The sequence below is a fragment of the Rattus norvegicus genome, chromosome 13 (assembly GCF_021556685.1).
Source record: "Rattus norvegicus strain SHRSP/BbbUtx chromosome 13, alternate assembly SHRSP_T2T, whole genome shotgun sequence".
NCBI classification, from domain to species: domain Eukaryota; kingdom Metazoa; phylum Chordata; class Mammalia; order Rodentia; family Muridae; genus Rattus; species Rattus norvegicus.
The window spans coordinates 75052000-75071469 of NC_141546.1; the positions used below are offsets into that span (position 1 = coordinate 75052000).

The 19470-nt window shown below is 41.2% G+C and overlaps 1 protein-coding gene across 10 annotated transcripts in view; it reads right to left on the reverse strand.

The window, feature by feature from the left end:
* Positions 1–19470, reverse strand: part of Rabgap1l (RAB GTPase activating protein 1-like) — a 595723-nt gene that overhangs the window by 22619 nt on the left and 553634 nt on the right. For 5 of the 10 annotated variants that reach the window (NM_001401442.2, XM_087580933.1, XM_087580932.1 and 2 more), the window contains 2 exon segments: positions 4212–4322; positions 13524–13616. In NM_001401442.2, coding sequence (NP_001388371.1) covers positions 4212–4322; positions 13524–13616 — 204 coding nt within the window. 10 annotated transcript variants of the gene reach the window in all.

Genomic DNA, 19470 nt, shown 5'->3' on the forward strand with positions numbered 1-19470 from the left:
TCTAGCCTCCTTATCTACAATATTATTCCAAAAACATATTTTACATAAGTATTAACTGTTGTTTTAAAAACAAAAATCACAGCCATTCGATTTTACTAATGATGGCTCAGGAGCCAGATGCTGGGGTGAAAACTGCTAGCTCAGAGAGGCAGAGAAAGCACCCAGCTGACCTTCCTATTCCATAAATGTCCCAGAAGGGAAAGGCCTTCCTCCTTCTCCCTTTTGTCCTAAATACCCTTGACTCAGAGACCCTTCTTTCTCTCTTCTGGGTTTCCTTACGGTCACTCTCTCTCAAATGGTTGCTCGCTCTGCGTCCTGACCTATAGTTGACTTTATTTAGCTTTTGTTAACAGTAAGCTCTTGGGCTAAAGGTGTGTGCTAGGGCTGAGCCACACCTCAACAACCTGTTTACAATGAACAGAAAGCTCTTGGGTAAAAGGTGTGTGCTAGGGCCGGGCTTCAACAGAACAAGGTTTTCCCAGTACACAATCTTGGGGTTCACAATGTGATCAAATATCCTGCAACAACTATTACTCTCCTATAATTCTAGGTATCACATCATGTCTACATTTTATTTCTTATAGGTAGCACTGTAGTAAACAAACTTTCATGTTCATTTTTAAATAAAATCTCTGCTTTTAAAGAATAACTTCCCATATTATAGTACAGCAGTTGTCTCACTTCTGAAATGAGGGCTCTAAAAAAATCCTTGCCTCAAAAGTTGAAATTGTGACGAGCAGAAATAACATCTGTACAAGATTAAAGGTATGTATGGGGTTTCCAGACACAAAGACCACCGCAGTGGTCCAGTGAGTGAGAACACTCTAAAAAGGCCTGAGGCCCAGGGTGAAAGAGTGTGCAGTTAAAACCTCAGCAAAGCCCGGCATGGCGGCACACCCAGTTAAGTCCAGCACCTGGGAGGCAGAGGCAGGCAGATCTCTGAGTGTGAGGTCAGCTTGATCTACAAAGTGACAGCCAGGGCTCCATGGAGAACCTTATCTCAAGAAATAAAATAAGAATAAAATTTTTAAAAAATGTCTGTTTCTGAGGGAAAAATAGTGAACTTTGTACCAAAATTCATTAAAAAAGAAAATGAAACACCAATAAAAAGAGTGGAGAATCGGGAAAAAGACACTCGCAAAAAGCTGGAACAGATCCAGCAAAAGGACAGCTGTGCAAATCAGTGAGGCTGGTGAATAACCTGAGTCAGTAGCCTCAGAGTCAGACTGAAGGGACGGAACTGGGGCCCTTTCTTCAGGCATCGGTGGCGCCTGGTGCCTGGAAGGTTTAGTTCATGTACCTAGGACTAGGTTCAGGACTGTTCTCTATCCCCACGAGAAAGCAATGACAGTCACTGTAAGAGCACACAGACATAGGAGGCAAAATACAGAGGTTCATGGCCAGGCAGAGAAAGAAAAGATGCCAAATGGAGCTCAAGAAAGAGGCTCCAGCAGACTGAGGGACAGAGGAAAGGACTCACTGGCCATTTGTTTCATTAGAGCACAGCTGACTTGTGCATCTTTTGTTACTACTAAACTGGTAATCTTTGCTTTAGAAGCAGGGAGAGTCCCACGGATGTCTGGTTACTTTGCTACTTGACTGGTGGGCACGGTAGGAAAGCTTTTGCTTTTACACTGAGTGATCAGGCATGGCAAAATCTCAGAGGTTTGAAATGAATGTCCCTACTACTGATACATTATGAAGTATCTGCTTCATGGGATTATCAATACGATTAAAGAAGATAACACTTCTAAGTCTTTATGCAACTGCTTACTTAGCACACAGAGTAATCACTAAAAATGTATTTGTTTAAACATTCTCTAGGCTTAATACAAATGACCATATAATGTTTAGTTTCTTCTTAGCTCATCTCAATCTCCTGTGAGCACAAACCTTCAACTTTTTTTTCCCGCTTACTTAATCATCTTAAGATGATTAATAGGGAATAAATGATCAAAATGGTAGAATTAGGGGTCCACACACCTGGAAAGCAAGTAAGGACTCGACTTTCCATGTAGCCCAGGCTGAACTAGCCCTGACTGAAGGGGGGACCTTCGTCAGTGCCCGCTCTTTGCCACATGCTTCTTTTATGACTTCTATCAACTTCTACTGGACCATGATGAATAGAATTTATAGTTAAAAGGGACTAAATGGGCTTCTTTTTCTACCTTCTATTCCCTGTGCTCAAGCAGCCTGTTTTTGTTTGTTTGTTTGTTTGTTTTCATTTTCAAAGTCAGTTTAGGGGTTGGGAATGTGGTTCTGTGGTAAAGTAATTGCCTAGCACACCTGAGTTCTGGAGCTCACTCTCCAGCCCTGGGCAGAAAAAAAATCAGATTTAATGCTGGTCCCCACAGCTTTATCCTGCCCTATTATTATTATTTTCCACAGTATTTACGTCTTATCTCCATTTAAAAACTTTTGAGTTGGGGCTGGAGAGATATGTATTTGGAGGACATACTGCTTTTGCAAGGATCCACGTTCAGTTCCCAGCACCCACATGGCAGCTCACCAAGGTCCCTAACTACAGATTTAGGGGATCCAACTCCCTCCTTTGGCCTCCTCAAATACCAGGCACAATCTTACAAATACATTAAAAAGAAATGAAGTCCCATAATTAGCTGCTTAAATTGGGAAATGGGAAGGTTGGAGCAGAGACCATTTTAGGTCCTCCTTCAATTTTAAGCAGATGACAGTACTAATGAATTTGCATTTAACCTATAAGAATCCAGTCAGCACACAAGCAACAATGATTTACTCTCTGAGACTCATCTCAGGTTTTTCTGACCTTGGCTTATCTATTATGAGTATTTTCACTTTAGGAAGCAGACAGCAGTGGAAATTTAAAACTGTACATGACCACTTCCACATGAGCTTAGCACTCATCTCTGAAAATGCTTGCAAAAGAAAACAGAAAGTCCAGAGACTGTGAGGAACAAGGAAAGCCAAACAAGCAGAGGGTTTCCTGGAGACAGCTACCAGGTAATGAATACACACTACTTGTCTTAGGCTATTGGAGCTGTCATAGAACACAGTGACCAAATGAAGCTTAGGGAGGAAAGGTTTACTTCAGCTTACACTTTCAGGAAGCCGTCCATCACTGAGGAAAGTCAGGTCAGGAGCTATTAGGGAAGAGCTACTGACTTGCTAAACCTGCTTTCTTATACAACTCCAGAACACCTGCCCAGTGAGCTGTACCCACCCCACCCCACCCCACATTCCACCAAGAAAATGTGAAATAGGCTTGGCTCCAGTCAATCTGTGGTGGGCATTTTCTTAACTGAGGTCCCCTCTTCCTAAATGACTCTGGCTTGTGTCACGTTGACACAAAACTAGCCAGCACAGAACTGAAGGGTTTCTGAATTCCTGTGTCATCCCTAGGAGGGAGACAGTGTTTATAGCTATTGACTGATGAAGGGCTGCCCAGGGTGTGCTGGTAAGACTTAACCAGGGCAGTCTGGCTTTCTCACTGTTCAACAGTGCCTTCTGTTTTCTTCCTTGTTTTGTTTAATGAGACAGGCTCTTAGGTAGCTCAGGGTCACCTTGGGGCTCAGCTCCCAATCTTCCTGCCCCAGTCTCCTGATTGCTAGGATTAAAGATGGGTACCTACCCACATACCCGGCCCTACCCTTCATCCATGATTGTCTTTATACACAGCTCTCGTGTCACAGATGAGGACTATGACTGTAACAGGAAGGTGCCTCTGAGTGTCAAAGTGGCATTAGTATGCTCTTGCTGACTAATCTTTTTAGGTAATTATGCTGGCAGCTCTTGGTGTAGGAAAAGTACCGACAACGGATTTTTAAAAGTATGTCACACACGTTGTTTGGAACCAATCCAAACCTTTCTTTTAAGACTTGCATTTTCCACTGTGTAATTAGCACAAGCTGTCCCCTCCCACCTGCCACCCACCCAGCCACCTCTCCAGCAGCTCATTCAGAGAAACAGAGAAAGCACACGGAAGGCAGGGTATGCCTTCAACTCCAGCATGTGGGAGGAAGAGGTAGGTAGATCTCTGGGACTTCTGGGCCAGCCTGGTCTACATAGTGAGTTCCAGGACAGCCAGAACTACATAGTGAGACCTGCTCAAAACACTAAACTAAACCAAAACCAAAACCAATAAACCAAGACAAAAGAACAGAGCTAGCACCACCGCCCCCACCCCGGAAGAAGCTGTTGTGGTACCATTTCTGTACAGGGACGGAAAAACTTACCTGATCCAAGTCATTCCGAAGAGCAATTTTGCTTGTCACTAGTTCATGGGCAAGGTCATCATTTTCTTGTTCCAACCTCATGCTGGCCTCCTGTAATCTTCGGTTCTCCCTCTGAAGAAAAAGAGCAAGAGGCAGAAGTCTGCATCAGTGCCCGAAGGGAAGGTAGGGGCAGAAGTGGCAGGGGAGACACAAGCGACAGCAACAAGTGAACTCTCAAAGGTGTAGAAGGGCGGGCGCAGTGGCACGGGAAGCAGCTGCTGTCTGGGAAACAACAGTGAGTTTAGCCAGCGGTGCAGATGCAATTCTTTACCAGTGAAGCTTAACAAACATCCCCTAGACCCTCCAGACAGAACGTCGTTAGGTTAGACGCGCCACAGAGAGCAGAATTTCCAGATGTGCTCCCAGTTACGGGAGGTTTTCACATAGACCTAGAACACAGACACAAACAATTCTTCTTTGAAACATGCAGTTTGACCTCTAGAGAATGATCTAGAGACACAGCAGGGATGATGCTGGTAATTTTTTTCAAGTTGTTTCTCCAAGATGAAGGACCAAATTAATTAAAACTGTTTAAAAACTAAACACAAAGTCAAATTATATAGGTTTCAAAAAGAAAAAAGAAAGAAGACATGTGAGTTTGTGATTCTGCTAACAGCTGATCGTTTCAGTCTTTCTTTAAGATATATTTACTTCTGTAAATATGTTTTTGTGTGACCAAGAGCAATGGGCCCTGAAATGTATTTTCTAAATGTTTATTGTGTTTTATTCAAACTTCAGATGAAAAGATTTTGGGTAAAATACAATACTGTTCCCTGGCCCCATACTCTGAACTCTCAAGATTAAAAGTTATGATGAATGAACCAAGGGCTGATTCTCATGAATCAGCAGGGACCTCTTTACTCGCCTGTGTGAACCCAGTGTGTGCCTGCTTTCGGAGCAGTGGTTTAGTGTTTTCTATTGCTACTGTTGATTGCAGGAGACTCAAAAGGGGGCTGACAGGAGAAGCTTCATTGTAACAAGCTCTATTTTGTGACAGTGTTTTCTAAAAAAGTGGTAAACACAGGCAAAGCACTAGCAAACCACACAAGACAAATACATGTTCTGGAAGATGGAGGTCAGTGAATACAGGCGGTGGGGACTGATTTTACCTGCTGCAGAACAGCCTGGTATGAGTTTCACAGACAGAGACAGAAATTGCTAATAGCCCACTGTCATCTCCATTTTGAAGAAAGTCTCTAAACAGACCTAAGAGCCAGGCTCGAGGCTCCATGGAGCCCAAGGACCCATAAACAGTGAAGGTCAGCACAGAAGTTAGAGGGGAGCCCTGCACTCTGACTATGTCTTTTCTTATGGGAAAAATGGAGTGAGACAGTTGAGGGATATAAAAAACTTCTTGCAAAACAGATCTACTAATAAACAAAAGAGAAAATTCCAAATTACCCAAATACTTTTAAGAAAATTCATGATAGAATTCCATATATAAAATCCCATTTTATAACAATATGAACAAGAGGTATTAGCTATAGACAGCGGGTTAGATTTGATATTATCTTTCTCTTCTTAAAATGTTCTCAGGTTTTCCACAATCAATATAATACAGTTACAATAGGATTTTTAAAACTTTTTGTTAAACCCCTTCAATTCAGAATTTTAATTCCACTAGAAGGGATAAAATACTAAAATGTGAAGAAGGAAAGAAGGAAGGAAAGTTAAGAAGGAAAGAAACTAAATAAGTAAGAAAGTAAGATGGAAAGAAAGATTGATTTCAGTCTACTGCTAAATGACGTCATTTTCTATACAGACCACACTGGACCTTTTATAGTGACCAGAAGACAGCATTACACTTGAGACATTCCTAAAAAGACAGTGCTCCCTGGATTGCTAGAGCAACTTATATTTGTTAAAAGTCTATGTTCCCACAGCTCTAACCTCTACTGAAGCACATGGGTAATATACAGAAACAAGGCCTTCGGAGGCTGAACCTTCGATGATGAAACCCGACTTCTACCAGGGGCTGCAGAGTTTGTATTTGGGAGACATCTATTACTTCTCCATAGAAATGGCTCCTGTGCTTGCAGAAAACTTAGATTTAAAAAAACCACGTTTCAGAAACCTCTTCAATCAATGACCTTCTTGCCAGGAAACAACAGTAAGCCAGCATGATTTCAACATCGCATATTTTGCAAGGCAGACTGCTGGGGTGGGGAAGAGATTTTTCTCATTTCTTGATCAATCCCTGAGAGGCCAAGATAAGGCTCCTTTGCCACCGGTTCCTGGCGTCTGCTTCTATTGAGTCTGTGCTCACAGAACGTGAAGCTACAAAATGCCTCCTCAATTATTACTTACACCATATTCAAATGCTACCAGTTTTTCAGCTTCCTGCTACTGTGTGTAAAGCTGAGTTAACTCGCAGGTGGTCATATGATGTCCGTGGGAAAGTCACTCATTCAAGTATTTAAAGGAGTACCAGCGAGCAACTTCACCCCGGGTTAGAAGCACAGGTCGGATGGATTATGTGTTACAGAAGCAAACTGTGAGTGAGCACAGCTGAAATTCTGACAGGAGACTTCTCACGACCGGTGAAACTTGAACCCTTGTCACAGACACACAGATAAAGGGGTGAGAAGCAGGAGGACTTTGTGAAGGATTAAGTATCTGAGAGTCCCTAATGAGCAGACTGGCCTACGAGGCATGCCTATTAGCTTTTGCTTTAGCAAGCAGCTCCAGTTTGGTGTCTGCAAAGCAAGCAGTGGGAAGTGTCAGATGCCTGCTCTGCACTCACAGACAGGGATGGGGGGGAAGCAAGCTGTGGGGTCAAAAATGCAGTATCATCCTCCAGCGGGCAACCCTGGATGCTGAGGTCTCCTCACGCCATGCCAGAGCACAACTACAAGGCTCTGCTGCTGAGGCTGACATCTCCTGGGATGACCGTGCCCACAGATTAAAACACAGTATCATGCCTAGGTGTCCTTTCCAGTCTTCCCCGAGGAGCCCAAACTATTTTCAGAACTGACCACTTTGAAAAAAAAGTTTTCCTTTGCATAACACCGGGGGACAAAGTTGGGTTTGTTAGGCTTGCTTCATTTCAAACCACGCTTCTGCCTAAGGGAGGGACTATGAAGTCAGCTGGATGACTTTAGCCAGTGGAGACACCCACACAGTGGAAGTTAGTGAAGGCAGATGTGCCAACATCTCAGAGCCTGGAAACAAATCAGGCAGATGTCTCCCCTTAACCTTCAGAAAGGATGATGGAGGCACAGGTTACATCACACTTCTGGAACCCACGCCATCTCTCACAGCTGATACTATTTGAACAAAAACATACAACTTTCCTCAGCCTCTCCCTCCTTCTTGCACAGGACTTGCATAGCTGGGGAAGTTTGGTTAGTAACTATTAGGAGGATGATACCATATTTTTTTCAGAGACAGACACAAATACAGACATACATAGATCGAAGAGAACCAACTTACCTCCTCAAAGGTCAAAGACCAACTACCGTTTTCAACCATAGGTACAAAGACAATTGAAAAAAAAAAAAGGAATATCCAATGAAATCGCACACCTACTAATACACTTAGGAAACAGCAGTCATAGAAACAGACACTTGTTAATAATCCGCTGTTTGTCCAGAATGTCACACAGTGAAGTTCTCTCTGCGACTGCCAACATTCAGTGGAAGAGTATACTTGAGGCAGCCAGTGGGCAAGTCTCAACGCAGAAGACTCAGGCTTGAAAACTCCTCCCTTCCCACAGTCCTATTTGCAGTTTGCATGACTTATGAAAATGAAAATGCCGAGTGTGGAAACATTAGCGACTACAGATGACTTGTTGATTTTGTGTTAATGCTGGGTCAGGGGTCTTCCTCATAGGACGAGATCAGAAGCCTTGCAGAATGTTTGTTTCTGAAACTGCTAAGCAGGGGAAGGCAAATGGAAAACTATGTTTATTTCTGGAGGCTGAAGTTTTGGTGAAGCCATCTAAAGGATGGCGAGGCGAAGACAGAGACATGCTAACCGGCAAGAAGAAGATGAACTCAGCTTTCAGGGAAAAAGTGACACAGAGGCAGTGGCTCTGTAAACCTCACACAGAGTTTTGGGTGTGTTGCCTGCTGCTATGGTGAGTTCTTGGCACATGCTTTTAAAAATATTTAAGGGTCAGGAGAAAACATTTCTCTCATAGACCCAACACAATTTTATTAGCAACAAAACCACCAACTTTTGCAGGCTGTCTTTTGGATGCTTCTTTTAAAAAGAGCTGATCGTCATCGTCAGATTTTCAGAAGGCAGTTTTTTGATCTACAAAGATAAATGGCTAGAGATGAAGTGCTCAGATATCGATTTCACCTATAAATGACAATTTGAGAGAAACATCTGGACCACGATGTTTTCTTCCTGTCACATCACATTCACTTCATCTTTCTTATGGAAATTTAGACATTTAAAGTGTAAAACCAAAACCGAACTAACTACGGGTGGCAAAACACACTGCATTTCTTTACATATTGAAAACAGAACTCCAGCGACCTCAGGGGATATTCCAGCAAAGGAGAGTAAACATGTCAGCACCACAGGTCACATTTCCATGCTGAGATGACAGTCACCGCACAGAAGAAGTCACTGGCAAACACAAACACAATACACCAGCCATCCAGATTTGGCCCACAGATTTCTGTGGCTATCTATTCTAGTGCACAGATTCCCAGGTCAGCCTGTGTTAATGTGAGGCCATGTCTTCAAAAATAAAGTAAAAAACAAAAGAGTCAATAGTTACAGATGATATAGAAACATTATTGTCATATAGTTTTTCTAAACAATAACAGGAATAAAAAATTTCTAAGAAAAACAAAAAAACATTGGAAGATGGGGTAAATCAAGGTTAAACAGACTTAAAAATTCTCTTGTCCTTCCTGCTTTTAGAGCTGCACACGTGAGGTGTAATTCAGTCGGGGGCAGCACCATCAGAAGCCACCTGCTACTCCTGAACTACACTCCTCAGCAGCTACAGTGTAAGTGTTAGATGCTTTGGTAGGTTTGATCAGTGATGTGTAAAGTGTTCTAAAACAGATATACCTGTTCACAAATGTATATTGGAGGGCTTCTATTACTAGCCATATCCATAGCTCACAGTTCACCCCATTTGAACTCAATCAAAGTTACAAACCAAAATTCAGATAAAAATTATGTTGCATACATTTGATCAGGTTAAAGAGAGGATAAAAAAGGTTTAGAAATAATACAGTATACTTATCCTCCAGAAAGTCTCCTTGTCCCTTTGGAATCTTATGGAGTTAAGCAGAAAGAGACTCCATTAAAGGCTGTAAGCAGTTGTTTAAGGGTTCACTGGATCTCAATACAAATTTGATGCTAGATTAGGCAGTGTGTATGTATGTGCTTAGTATACTGTGTGTATGTGTGTGTGTGTGTGTGTGTGTGTGTACACGTGTGTAGGAACTCCAAATATTCTACCTGAAAATTAATAATTAAGTCATTAATTATTACCTTGAATTCTGACAAAACTTGCACAAATATGACTTCTATATGAGTAGTGTATTTTGATACAAGTCAGTTGTGGCTCACGAAAGATATGATGGGAGGACTGGGGATGTATCTCAGTTGGCAGAGTGCTTACCTAGCATGCAAGAAGTCCTGGATTCTAAGTTCAGCTCCCAGCATCATGTGAATTGGACATGCCAGTTTATGCCTGTCTCGGCACTCAGAAAGTAGAGGCAAGAGGTTCAGAAATCTGACATAATAATCTTCAGCTACACAGTGAGTTCAAACCCAGCCTAGGATATGGGAGACATTATCTCACAGAAAAGAAAGTAGGGCTGGAGAAATGGCTCAGTTGGTATTAAGTGCTTGCCATGGTAACCTTAAAACCTGAATTTAAGTCTCCAGCACCTACATTAAGAGGAAGCAAGGGAGCAAACAACAACAGAGCAGTGGTGGGAGAGTTCACTGACCAGGCAAACCAGTGAGCTCCTGGTTCCGTCTCAGAAACTGAGATAGAGAGGAAGATACCAGACATTGACATTTGGCCTCCATGCCCATTTGCATACACTTGTAGACGTGTGTGTGTGTGTGTGTGTGTGTGTGTGTGTGTGTGTGCGCGCGCGCGTGTGTGTGTGTCTCCACCCTCTGGCTCAGCCTCTTGTGTGCTAGCATTACAGTGTTCATCATCATGTCTGAAAAAACCATACTTAGTATTCAATTACACGAAACTATTCAGCCATCTCCACTACCCACTTGCTGAACATTTCACCATGCTTAGAATTTTAAATTTATACCAACACCATTCCTTTTCTTCCTTTATGGTTTGAGACTGAACTGTTACATGTGAGTCCAGCAACATAAAATGACAATGTACTAGGCACAGAGAGCATGCTCAGATGGGAGGGCATGAAGTGGGAGGCTGCGGTGCATTGACCTATGATCCCACACACACTAGGCAAGTGCCTTACCCTGAGGTATACCCCTAGGCCACTTGCTTGGATTTATACAGCAAAAAGTATGACTGGTGAGAGTAACAGATGCACGTCTAGATCTTCCGTGCCAATCTTTACTTTTCTGCAATCGCCCTTCTTCAGTAACGTCAGGTACAGGAGAAATAAGAGTACCAAATTGGTACAGCTTTTGTATGACACTTCTGGGTTTTGTTTTTGTTGTTAAATATTCAAAGTCTTCCCAAAACTCTTGCCATATGGCAATCTGGGCTTGACATGATCACTTATGCAATGGGTTCCAATGGGGAAGAAGGAATTGTTACTGAACAGGTGTGAGCTCTCAGTGTTTTCACAGTCTTCTTTCTCTGTGCAGCCTTAGCTGTCCTGGAACTCACCCTGAAGACAAGGCTGGCCCTGAACTCAGAGATCTGCCTGCCTCTGCCTCTGGAGCACTGGGATTAAAGATGTGTGCCACCACACCCAGCTGCCATGTATTTGTGTGTGATATGATGTGACGTGTGGGCACACATATGCCACAGTGTTAGTGTAAAAGTCAGATTTTCTCCTTCCACTGTGGGTCCAGGAAACTGAAGTCAGGGCATCATCTGCCTTTACCAGTCAGAGCTGTCTCTCCAGCCCTTCATTTACTTCTTAAACCTCATTTTCGTGTATCTGAAGGATCAAAAATCTGCTGATGGCCTAAATTACTACCCTGAAATGTAATTATAACTTGAAGACTATGAGTTTGCCAAGTAGATCACTGGAACTGATACCTATACATTATTTAAAGTTACAGAAATATTAATTACAGAATATATTAGAAAACTATAACCATATAAAAGAAATAGTGATAAATGGTGTGTGATGTGCAGACAAAAGCTACAACAGCATGGCAATGGTGGCCCAAGTCTGGATGAAGGTCAGCCTGGAATACAGAGCAAGACCCTGTCAATATAGAACCAAATCAAACCAAACCGAACCAAACCGAACCGAACCCGGCAATCCTGGAACTTAATCTTACAGTTTGTAAGTGATGTTTACACATGCTTGCTTCAACAGAAGAAGGATGTAAGACAGTTATAGTTCAGTTGTATTATAGCTTCTTTAGGCTCCCTGAGATATTTGTTGTTGTTTTATCTTGTGTTTTCAGATGGGGTCTCACTATGCTCCTGGTTTTAAACTCCTGGATACGAATGATCCTCCTGCCCCATCACAGAGAATGTCATAGAAACAGCTTCTGTCTATTTAATTATGTAAGTTTGGGCTATAGTTTCCTTCTCTTATTTTAAAGTACTTTATTTATAGTTGTGGTAGCATTCTGAAAATTAGAATGAACAAACAATAAAAGGGATTTTACTTTGAATCTTTCTACAGCATAGGTCTGCCATTAAAACTGACTGAGAAGAAAAATACTAGATAAGCATCCAACCTTCTCTATGAGCCATAATCTGGAAATAGTCATTGATCATAACCATATGTGGAGGTATTTTCATTTCTCAAGCCAGGTCTACAGAAGGGAAAGAAATATATGATTGATAAGATCATAGGGCAGTAATGGTTCTGAGAACATGAACATGATCTGTGGAGGACTGGAGAGCCAGAGTCAAGCAAGGCAATATCATTCTAGTCATGCTTGAATGGTTTGTGGTAGTAGACTTTAAAAACTAATAGCCATTTATTAAACACCAATTATGTTTTGAGTACTTAACATATGACAGCCTTCAATCTCACACTAACCCATCACAAATCATATTTGCCCATGTATTTTACAGACAAGGAAAGGTTCAATGGCAGCTCAAAATGCTGATCAAGTAACAGACGTACCAAAGTTCTCATCTACCACTCCAAATCCTGGCCTTTCCAGAGAGCCAGCATTTATCTCAAGTTTATTTGGCTATGAAACCCAAGATCCTGTCCACCATCTTCCTTTATGAGCACGAGCACTCCCTGCTATTGTATTTAGCAATAAAACCAAGATGCACAGTGTGAACACTGCCAACATATGCCTTTCCAAGCACAGAGCCAACTCTGGTTATGGAAGTAAAAGCCATCTCAGTGTGGGTGGCTCCATTAAGAATGCCGTCCTGGAAGGATATTTTGGCATTGGTCGGATATTAATGTAGTGAGAAGGAACTCTGACCAATCTGTATTAGTCTAAAGAATTAAAACAGGTGAAAGGAGACAATAACATTTCAGAAGGGAAAAAATTCAAATCAGTTCCTAATACTACATGCATAGCCAATGCTGTCATTACCACTAAAAACATTTAACTTTGTGAAGAGACAATTTTTTAAACACCTCAACTAGTGAAGAAGTGAATGAAAAAACTGCATGCAAATGTCACTGATGTTTGTGGAAATCAAACGTTGCAACAAACACATTACTGTGCTTGACACACCTTTGGTTTTTATTTCTTCTAAATTTGTGTTTTAACATGTGCTGTATATAGTCAGGGACAAGTTTGCGATGTCCTTGAGAGGGTCTTGGAACAGTCACATCTAAAAAAGTCTCTGTGGAAGTGATTGTGCACTGCTAAAACAGCACTTTTGCCATTTTTCTGGTTTATTTTCCTCATTTTTGAAAGCAGAAAGCCACTTTCTTTTTCCCTTTCTTTCAGCTTCTCATGAAGATTCCCAGTATAAATTCAACAGCTGGAGTGACCTATAAATATACAAACTGAAAGAAAAGAAATATTACAGTTGAATACTTGACTTTTGACTGAGTCAGTCAAAAACGAAGACACACACAGTCAGCTTGTCGATGTCTGAAGAGTTCAGAGTCGAGCAGAGGAAGCTGAACTCACCACAACTGCTCAATTAGGATGAGTAAAGTCCTTTTTGCCCCACTAAGTACCAAATGTACCCCATACCTTGTATCTATCCATTGGGTCCTCCTGCTGTAGCTGGTTCTCCCGCATTGCCTGATATTCTTTTTCATATTTCTTCAACTTTTTGGTTGGTACCTGCAGTGTTTGGAAAAGAACATGTTAGATAAGAACCTTATTTTGCTTTCTGAAAACACACTTTTAAAATGTCTTCCAATTATTTTTCTTGTATTCTAAAGCAGCATTTCCAACTTGAAGGTGAAAAGCAGGTTCTAGAACAGTCTGGTGGGCTTTCCTGGGAAGGCCAGGCCAGCACACACTGCAGCTTTGTGAGCTGTGCAGCTGAGGTTAGAACAGTCCACTTGCTGTGACAAAAGGAGCTTGAGGTCAGTACATAAGCAAAGGTCTGTGGCTCTGTCCCAGGGCTACAAAAAGTCACAGTTTATCTGTGTACTACCACACTGCTCATGTCACAGCACTTTGTGAATAAATTTAATATTATTCATTTTAGCTATTGTTATATATAATTTATTCTACCATGCTGAGAAACAAAAACTTTTTATAAACAATAAAGAATTGAGTAACACTATCATAAAATAAAAAGACTACAAAGTCTGACACTGAACCCTGAAGATGTGAGATGATTACACCAAATAAAACAGTAAAATTAAATTCATCTGTTTTCTGCTAAAATTATGTCGTCTTCAAAAGACAGCTGTTAAGCTGTATGTGGTTGCAGAGGCAGGTGGAACTCTGAGAGTCTGAGAACAGCTTGGTCTGACAGGTTTGAGGCCAGCCAGGGCTACAGTGAGAGCCTATTATAAAATAAAACAAAAAAAGATGGTTGCTCATTTTTCTCTAAAGATCACAATCTTTCAATATTAGAATTCTAAGAATCAGCATATAATATAGCTCACAGAATGTTTCAGTAAACAAACCAGTGCTGAACTATCTATGAATTATAATACTTCAACAACTAGACACTTAGTTGTCTGGTACAGTTTATCCACTTATAAATCTCTACCTGGTAAAGGTTATTAGGAGAATTAAATTATAAAATAGATAATGCATCTAAAACACTGCTTGGTCAGTAGAAATTTTTAATAAAAACTTACTCAGTAAAAATTAATGTATGGACTCTATTCTGTTCCATGTGACAGATCAAGTCTATTTTCATCATTATATAGTAAAGATTACCTATTTTTTTAGTGGTACTGGGTTACATGTGCTAGGAGTGTTTCACCAGTGACCTATATCTAAGCCTTATAGAATTCTTCAAACATCATAATTCCCTTAATTCTAAATCTTTTCTTTTCTTTTTTTTTTTTTTTTCCGGAGCTGGGGACCGAACCCAGGGCCTTGCGCTTGCTAGGCAAGCGCTCTACCACTGAGCCAAATCCCCAACCCCTAATTCTAAATCTTAAGGAGACTTGAAGAAAAGGTTATTCTGGGTTGTTTTAAAGGCTGTAAGCATGCAGATAAGTCTATCCCTTTGTAGACACCATACTTACGAAAGGCTTGGGCTCATCCTAAGACTCAAGGTGCTTCCTATTAAGTTCACCATACAACATTTAGAAAATAGAAGGGCTAAAGAAAACTCACATGAAAATAGGCTTTTCTGGAGCGAGGATAATGTCAATTTCCCACAGTCGGGCCAGGTTTGTTAAGTAAACAGAGGCAGACTTTGCTCTTTCTTCCTCATTACCCTGGCATTCACCAGCAAGAACACGGCAATGCACTGCAGAGATCTGCTTGGGACCACAACTGGGAATTTCCACAAACATGGTCCGAATCTGATACACACAGCAAACTATTCAATAACCCCATTATAGGAACGTTCACCTGGCTCATGGGGAAATCCCTTCCAGTCAATCAAGGAAGGATATTCTCCAGGGTGTGACTGAACTGCAAAGCCACTGCTGAATCTTGTCATGAGACTTACTAATCCTCGATTAGCCCATCAACAGTGACTTTCCCTAGCACACTGTGACCAACTAGACTGAACAGAAAGCAAAGTGCCATCTGTCTGTCATAGAAAACATTACTTCTTCATTTTGATGCCCCCCCAACATGTTTTCCATATGCGAATCATTCATTCAGAAAATTGAAAACAGATTCTGAAGACCAAGTAACATATCACTGGTGCTGAGACTGCCCTGAGCTACGGAAAAGCAGGGGGAAAAAATCTGGTTTTCAGCAGTGAACCTAGAATACAGGGAATGGGGGAAAAGGCAGGAAGAGAACTATGAAAGGAAGTAGAATCCAGCAGCATTCTCGGTGGATCAGAAGTCTTTCATGTTTTGCAGTTGGACTACTATATCACCAGGGACTAGGTGAAGCATCAGCCCCAATGTGAACGCATTTTATATACAGTTCTACAGTTGACCCATTAACCATAACTTATAGCAAGCTTATTCATTGAAAACTCTTCAGGCTATTAACATGTATTTGACATGGAAAACTGAAGCTTACTGTTTATATGAAGAGTTTCATTTTAATGTGGAAAAAAGTCAAAAGGCATTTAATATATAATTTCAAATATAATATATTTTTTAAAATGCACTAAACACCCTCAGGAAGTGAATCCTTTCCCCATCTGGCTGAGACACTAACATGTTTGGCTTCATTTTCTTCAGGGAAACAGAACAGGTTCCCAGAGCAATGTGTTGCTAGGAAACCTTTGAAGCTTATTTATCTTGTGCTGTAGGGCGATACCAAACATCCACCTGTAATTGGCACAATGCAAAGTGGGGTGGGGACGAATGGGAAAGAGTCAGCAGGGCTCATGTGAGGCTCTTGGAATATGTGAGGTAATCAAGAGAATAGAGTCTTCACATTCTCATGTTACACTTCAAGAATACATCATACAATTATGTTGTTTAGGAAATAGAATATGGAAATTTGCAAATTTTAGCTCTTCAGTATGTAGTTTTCATTAAAAGAACAAAAGGTCAATTAAATAAAATTAAAAGAATCTATTGTCTCAACCATGTTTCTCCCCTTAAGGAAAATGGATGTAATGGAGATCCTCACTTGAAGACTGTATTTATCAAGAACCTCCTTTCAGCCTCCTTTCGGAGCTGAATGGTTGTGGTGTGTGTTCCTTCACTGCCTTTCCAGAACTTCCTGTCTGGCTGAGTTCGGGGAATGAGTACAGCTGACAGCAAGCACTCTATTCAAAAGGCACTCTAAAAAGGCTGGAGATACAGCTCTGAGGCATAGGGTTTGCCTATCAAGATCTCGAATTTAATTTTCCAAGCTATATTTTAAGAATTTTAATTACACAAATAGGAAAGTAAAACTGGACTCCAGCTCTGGCAGGGCCACAGCAGCAACTGTGTACACACATCCAGCTAAGAGCTGCCTGCCAGATGCCAGCTGCACTCTGGGAGGACAGCATCTGTAGACAGAATCCATGTTTTGAATCATCCATGTTAGAGACACGTCTCCCAGTACTTAGGCAGGACACAGAAACTCATGTAATAACATCCATTTTCACAGTAGTTAAACAGAACTGGAGGGACCTTTAGAGACCGTCTAGCCACCCATCGGCCTTACTTTTAGGATGATGAAGCTGAACAAATGTGGCAAAGTTCTGATGCAGCCAAACAATCCCCTGGCCTGTTCTGGACCCCCTCCCCCAACTCCCGTGCTGTGTGGACAGCGGCCCCGCCCAGGTGAAATGCTTCACAGGATGACTGATGCAGACCCCACCATTTTTTTTTGCCACATTCATACACATTTTATTTACTGCTTTTCCTCTTAATCAACTTTAAAAAATAGACTTATTTTATAAGAAAGCAATCAACTTAGAAACAGAAGTCAAAGTAGAAAAATTGTTACCCAAAGCCGCCTGCAGGCTCATCCTAGAATCTGTAAATATGTTGTTTTACAGTACAGGGCAAAGAGATTTTTAAATGTGACTAAGCCTAAATAAGGACTCTGAGATGGAAATATATTAGATTACTGGGTAGGCCCTGTGTAATTACATGAATCATTAAAGGAGAATTTTTCCAACTTCACTGAGATGTGACTACTGCCAAAGGGTTACTCTACTGCTGCGTCTGGCATTGGGAAGCAGAATTCGCCCCAGTAAAGGAAAGTGAGCAGCCTCTACATTCTAGAAAAGCAAGGAAATGGCCTCCCTAAAGGAACACAGTCCCAAGAACACCTTCATTTTGGATCAGTGAGACCCATGTTTTCTTCTAACCTACAAATATATAATATACATGTCCTTATAATTGCTTAACTTATTTACCGTGGTATCAAGAGGGAACTAAAGCAGTATATTATAAATAATGCGTGCTATTAGTTGTACCATTAAATGATTACAAACACAAGTTGGTAGAGTATATGTTTGCTAAAAGCAAGAATGACACAATTGTATGAACATTCCAAAATTAAACTCATTACTGTGTATGTTACTTAAAAATTGGAAAAAGAAAATCCATCCCTCCTCTTTGTGTAATTGTCTGAAAGAGCGTCATTATAAAATAAACTAGAAATGGTTATACCTCATGTTACAAATGCCAGGGTATGAAACTAGACAGAGTAAATGACAGTTAAAGGTTATGTGGCTCCAGCTGAAGTGCAAATTGCTGTGGTCCCTTTGGGCTTCCTCTTTCACATCATTCATCACACTAGCTATGGTATTTCTAAAGTTGCATCCGGGTCTTGCTAAGGAACTGGGAATATCCACAGGCATTTTTATTATGGTTTCCCTGCATTCCATTTTTAAAATGTCTTTCACAGTTTCTAAAAGAGTGGCTCTCAACCTTGCAAAGGCTGCAACACTTTAAAACAGTCCCTGTTGACCCCAACCATAAAATTATTTCATTATTATTTCATAACTGTGATTTTGCTACTCTTACCAATCATAATGTAAATGCCTGATATACATAATATCGGATCCCCTTTGGGGATCACAACCTACAGGTTGAGAAACACTGCTCTAAAGCGCTATGATGACCAGTATTTTGAAGAACACTGCACTAAATCAAATGGGTTCTTTTCATTTATTTCCAGATGCTGCTGCCTAGTGGGTATCAATTCAAAATTGGCCAGGAACCTTTATTACCTCCACTGCTGGTACTAATGCCCTCACCTGCCACTTACTACTCAGACTATGTCATATTCTGTCGTAATCAGGAAATAACAGAGTCTAATAAGTGTAAGGCAGAGGGAAGTGTAGTCAGTACACAGCTGTCTTACTTTCCCTCCATATCAGTCATGCCAGCCTCAGTCAGATGTTGGAGAGGAAGGCTGTACAAGAATACAGTTTATGTGTTCCTTACAGGAAATGTGCAGGATGAGGAATGGTGGGGATTTTGAAATCTGGAGATTTGCAAACATGGAAGGTACCTTGGAGCCAGGATTTAAATGTAATCACTGAATTCATTTTATGTTTCACATACACCTTATATACCAACTAGAAGGTGATTTAAACACGTATAGTGCATTTGGAGGGTTCTGTGCCAGCATGTGCGTGTGCATGTGTGCGCGCACACTTGTGCACGTACTTGTGAAGGCACGAGGTTATCAGGTGTCTCGTTCTGTCACTTTCAGTCTTATTCCTTTGAGATAGTGTCTCTGACTGAACCTGGAATTAAACTGGTGGACAGACAGAAGACCAGCACATCCTCCTGTGTCCACTCCTAGTGTGCTAAGATTACAGGCGGGTATACAACCATGCCCAGCTTTTAAGTGGGCACTAAGATCTGAGGCACTAAGTGGGCACTAAGGTCCTCATGATTTTACAGTTAGTACTCTAAACTCTCTCCACAAAAACCCTGTACTTGTGTTTTCACTGAGACCTCTCATATGAAACCAGGTATGGAATTTTCTACTTCTGGTAGTCAGTATTCAAAACACTTCAAATTTTGGAGCAATCCAGATTAGGAATGTTTAATATGTACACTCAGCTTTCTTCACGCTCTGTCTGTCTGTCTCTGTCTCTGCCCCCCCTCCCATTTAAACTGTATTTCCTGGGGCT